The sequence below is a fragment of the Puntigrus tetrazona genome, chromosome 13 (assembly GCF_018831695.1).
Source record: "Puntigrus tetrazona isolate hp1 chromosome 13, ASM1883169v1, whole genome shotgun sequence".
In the NCBI taxonomy this organism is placed as follows: domain Eukaryota; kingdom Metazoa; phylum Chordata; class Actinopteri; order Cypriniformes; family Cyprinidae; genus Puntigrus; species Puntigrus tetrazona.
This window is the reverse complement of record NC_056711.1, coordinates 13,797,544-13,802,129: the sequence shown is the minus strand read 5'-3', so window position 1 is coordinate 13,802,129 and position 4,586 is coordinate 13,797,544. Positions and strand designations below refer to the sequence as shown.

The following is a 4,586-nucleotide window of genomic DNA, read 5'->3' as shown; positions in this document are numbered from 1 at the left end:
ATTAGCTGTAATATCGGCGACCCCGATATAAGTCCATTATGCATCATCCTCCCCACCAGAAATGTTTATTGCTAGCGAATTCCTTCGAAGGCATTTGCGGCAGTCTGTTGTTTCCAGCGTCTGTGGCAAGAGACAAGGCTGGACCACAGAGGGACGACTGATCGCTCGTCATTGATGGAGGCTGACAGCAGCATAACGATTATGTTTAGGCAAAAAGGCTAAGTGTGGTGTCAGGTGCTTTGACCCTGCTCATTCTCAACAATCCTTGTTTTGATTTGAACTCTGAAGTCGCATGTCAACGGTTTACTATGTTAAAGAGATAAAAGAGATGACGTGATGTACAAAAATACATTAGACTTAGTGCCCCTGTTCCAAAAAAACATGAATTAGTTCATTAATTAATCGCCATCCAGGTTGTTACACTTTTGACATAACATAAAAAACATAAAACACATCAAGAGAGGACGTTCCTGTTGCCCGGTACAACGGGAAATAGTTGTAAAAACTAAACAAACAAACAAAAAAACGTCATAGACATCAGTAGCAGAGCACAGTGAGCTGTTTTGGTGTTCTTTTATAAAGAAGGGTGGAGGAATACAAAGGGGCATCATAAAGACACAGTATAATTAAGCTGTGGAATGATCTCCAGCGTTAAAGGCCTGCAGCTGTCTGGTTCATACTCACCCTCCTTGGATGATGGCGCGACCGCGCGCTCAGATTGCACACCTGCGCCGAGCGCACCTGAGGAGTCAGGCATCCTTCGGTTTGGGGATTTAAAGGCAACACCACGTTACTGAGCATGAGCACGCTTTCAGATTCCCCATCGCCTAAATGTTGAGGGCAGGTGCATTTAGCGTAGACTATTCCACACGATTCAGCTTTCTCTCCTTTCAAGCAGTTTTCAACCACGTGCACAACACCTGACATCCAAACTGACTCGGGCTCGCCTTGTTTAAAACCACAAACTCCACCACAGACCTCTCCTCCTCCTCCGTCTTCTTGGTCGTCAATCCGTTGTAGTCGTAGGGAAACACTCGCCGGAGCTGCACGAAATTTTTGTCGTAATGCAAAAACACATAAATATTCTTGGCGTCGTCACACAGGTGCACGATGGACTCGTTGATCCTCAACAGCTCGTTGATCTTCTCGTGAGAGAAGTGGTCGAACTGGTAAGCCAGCAGAGAGAATTCGGAACAGCTAATTTCTCGTTTGTAAAGTTTTAGGTAGATGCTGTATTTGGTAGGATCTGGGTTCTCCAACGTCCAAGTGCAGTTTGTGAAGTTCTTGGGAAACATTTCATTTATCGAGTAAGATCCATAGATAACTCCTTTTACCAGCGTGGAACACCAGAAATCTTGGGCACCAGTATATCCAAACATAACCAGGAGATAGGTGGAAAATATATAAATCAACAGATTACGAACAGCCTTCATCCTATGTCATTTGGCCTGCAAGAGAAACAGAGATGCACTACGTTTTATTGTCAGCCTGTGTGGCGTGAAGCAACGCTTTGTCAAACCAGTTTCAGCCTAACATCCCTAACTATCCGATTCAGCTTCGCGTTAAACACACACATTTACTATATTGTTCGTTTGAACCGCCTATTTTCAATCATAAACCACCATCTCGATTTTATGGAGATTCAAATGATCCTTTCCATGGGAATGTAACACATTTCGGATAAACATTGCCACCTTGTGGTGTTTAATAAATTGGGGGTAATAACTTTGGGCATCTGCCGTGGCAGGATAAAAACTGCATGATATTTAGCGATCAAATGATCTTTTGATATGATCATTACACAATGAATGATCTTTACAGCGTCTGGATGACTGACAGTGTCGGTCACGACGATTATTGACATTCGGTAGCTTTATTGTTATATTAAGTAGCGACTCGTTCGTTGGGAAGAATACAAAAAGGCTGGCATTACATGTCAACGACAAAAAGACATGTTGGCACAATAAAACGTTTGGTTTTACATTCACTCGAGGGTAATGTGTCGCAATTCTGCAGTGATCTACATGTCTGACCGCATAATAATCATCAACATATCCGTCTGCTCAGACACTGTTGGGATTTTATTCAATTAAACAACAACAACAACAACAACAACATAGATTTATTAAATATCGTCTTTTATATAACGCAGAGAGATCATATCCGATTGACTGGGTGGACTATAATGTCGTGATCCATGTAGGGATTAAAGCAGCGTTACTTTCATCATGTAATTCCCTTACTAAACGCAATCTATGATTTTCACGAGGCAAAAACTTTGATTTCAACGTAACGCATTAGTCTCCGCGACGATCTGCGTTTCGTCGTAATGGGTTGAATTCCCAAATATTCTAGGAGTCGGAAAGAAAGACGGCGGAGAGGAAGAGAAAAGAGAGAGGGAGATCCAGCAGGAGAGAAAAGCAATTCGATGTCCTGTTTGCATGAATCCTGCAGGCATTGCAGCTGTGTGCAGTGTCACAGCATCCCCAAACCGAGCCTTTATTTTCATTCTTTAATCACCTTAAATGCGGCACCACTTGTACGACATCGCAAAAACGCGTGCGATGCGATGCACAGAGAGGTTACACGCGACTATATAGGACGAGACGGCATTGGCGCACATTGCAAGCATCGCGCGCTACTTTTCCTTCGCGTCCGACGTCGCGTCGCGCGCTTGCACTTTTCGTTGATTATTACGGGAGCGTTCCGGTTTGTCGCGTCGCGTCACGGTCAGTAATACGGACGGATTAGAAAAAGCCGTAGCGACAGAAATAAATAAATAAGAACTGCAGCGACGTCTTTTCGCGTCCATACTCTTTCGCAAGCCCCGAGAAGTCTAGCGTGATTGTCAGTCATCAGTTTTTTGGAACGAATGTGCTCGCCGAAACGGATTTAACGATATATAGTCGGCGCCAAACTCGATTCTGTGTCATTTTCCTGCGAAACTCGTCGATCGTCGTTTAACTTCAAGCTGGCCCGGTAACGTTCGAGTCCCTGAAATATTGACGTAGTTTGTATTGCATTAATCAGAATGAACTATGGAAGTCAGATCTTTTAACTCGTTTATGCATTGAAGACGGGTAAACTTGGGCGAGGGCCATCTCATTATCGTTTAAACATATCCGTCTACTTATCTGGAACGACGATAATAATAATTATTATTAATAATAATAATCATAAATAGGTCTTACCTTGCACTCTGAAAGCTATGGCTATTTTCCCACATACTTGAAACATCCTTTAGAAATGAAACGTGTCGCTCCCCTGCGAATCGATATCTCCCATTGCCGATGATAGAAGTCTAGAGCAACAAGATGGTCAATGAGCAAAAAAGCATTAGACTCCAGGCTGGATCATCATCTCGCTCCTTTTTTTTTTTTTTTTCTCTCTCTCTTCCCACCTCAACGCAACCAACCAAGTGATGAGAGCGCAACAGAAGTGAACAGACACTAGAACGAGGGCTGAAAATGTTGTGAATCTCGACCGATCATTAGTCGTTGTCTGCCCGTCCCTCAAGAGATGCCCAGGTCGGGTAGCAGGTAGAGCGCAATCCCTGACGGATGGAGGATGCTGCTGACTCGCTGTGGAGTGAGATGGAAAGCGCTTTCTCGCCGAGCCTCAGGACTGGAGCTGCAATATCACGTCACTGCCACTAAGATAAGGCACGTATGGACGTCTCGAGCTGCGTCTCTCACCATCTCACCCCCCTTCCCCCGGATAACATAGAAACTCTTTTTTATGGGAAAATCAAGGCAGAGGAATGTCCCTCGGACTGGAACTAACGACGCGGTGTCTTTTTCTGCGACCGCCTGGAAGATTTTAGCGGAAGCCAACGGAATTATAATTCACGAGAGGCTCGTTTCCGGGGGAATTATATTTTTTATTTTTTTATTTTTTTTTGCGTGGGATTTTGAGAGTGCACAGGAACTCGTGAAGTTGGTTTATCTTTTCTTTTTTTTTTTTTTTTTTCATCGCATCGTCGTCGCGGAATGGATTTGTTTTCCCGAGAAAGAAAATGCTGTATTGGCCTATTAGTTGTGTTCATTGAAAAACTTGTAGCCAGTGAGAATGTGGTGCTTTTCGAAGGACAACAAAACTTGATGAACTTGGGAGATTTAGCCTACGATAGGGACTGTCGTGGTTAATTTTCCATACAGGCTATAAATGTTGCTTTTAATGATTCTTTGTTTTTCAGTGTGGGTTTGAAATTGCAGTGAGACATCCGGGAACTCGCTGGGAGACCTAGTTTCAAACAAAATATACATAGTTATTTTCATATAACTAACACTCCTGTCTGGTCCAGTTAGAAAAATGCCTGAATAAAATGGCATCCTGAAGAACACAGTTTGAATTCATTTTGGTAGCAACAATAACGTTTTTGGAGTAGTAACTGTATGTGTACCAGGGTGATCCCAGTTAATTTATTCAGCGACAGACCTCTAAAACCCCATGGGAAAGGTAGGTTACTTCAGATAAAATGTTTAAATACAAGTCACAATGACGGTATTTTAGCGATGTACCGCAATGCAAAGAGCACGAGCAGCATGCTATTGTTATGGTTACCTAGGTAGCGACTGGTTTGTAAT

At 43.2% G+C, this 4,586-nt stretch overlaps 1 protein-coding gene across 1 annotated transcript; it reads right to left on the bottom strand.

Annotated features, from left to right (window-relative positions):
- Positions 1–890: 890 nt before the first annotated feature.
- Positions 891–3,219, bottom strand: LOC122356827 (adhesion G protein-coupled receptor B3-like). The gene is made up of 2 exons (XM_043255899.1): positions 3,192–3,219; positions 891–1,448 (listed from the first exon to the last, which is right to left on the bottom strand). Exon 2 carries the CDS (start codon positions 1,431–1,433, stop codon positions 891–893), a length of 543 nt encoding a protein of 180 aa, XP_043111834.1. The 5' UTR covers positions 1,434–1,448; positions 3,192–3,219.
- Positions 3,220–4,586: the final 1,367 nt, after the last annotated feature.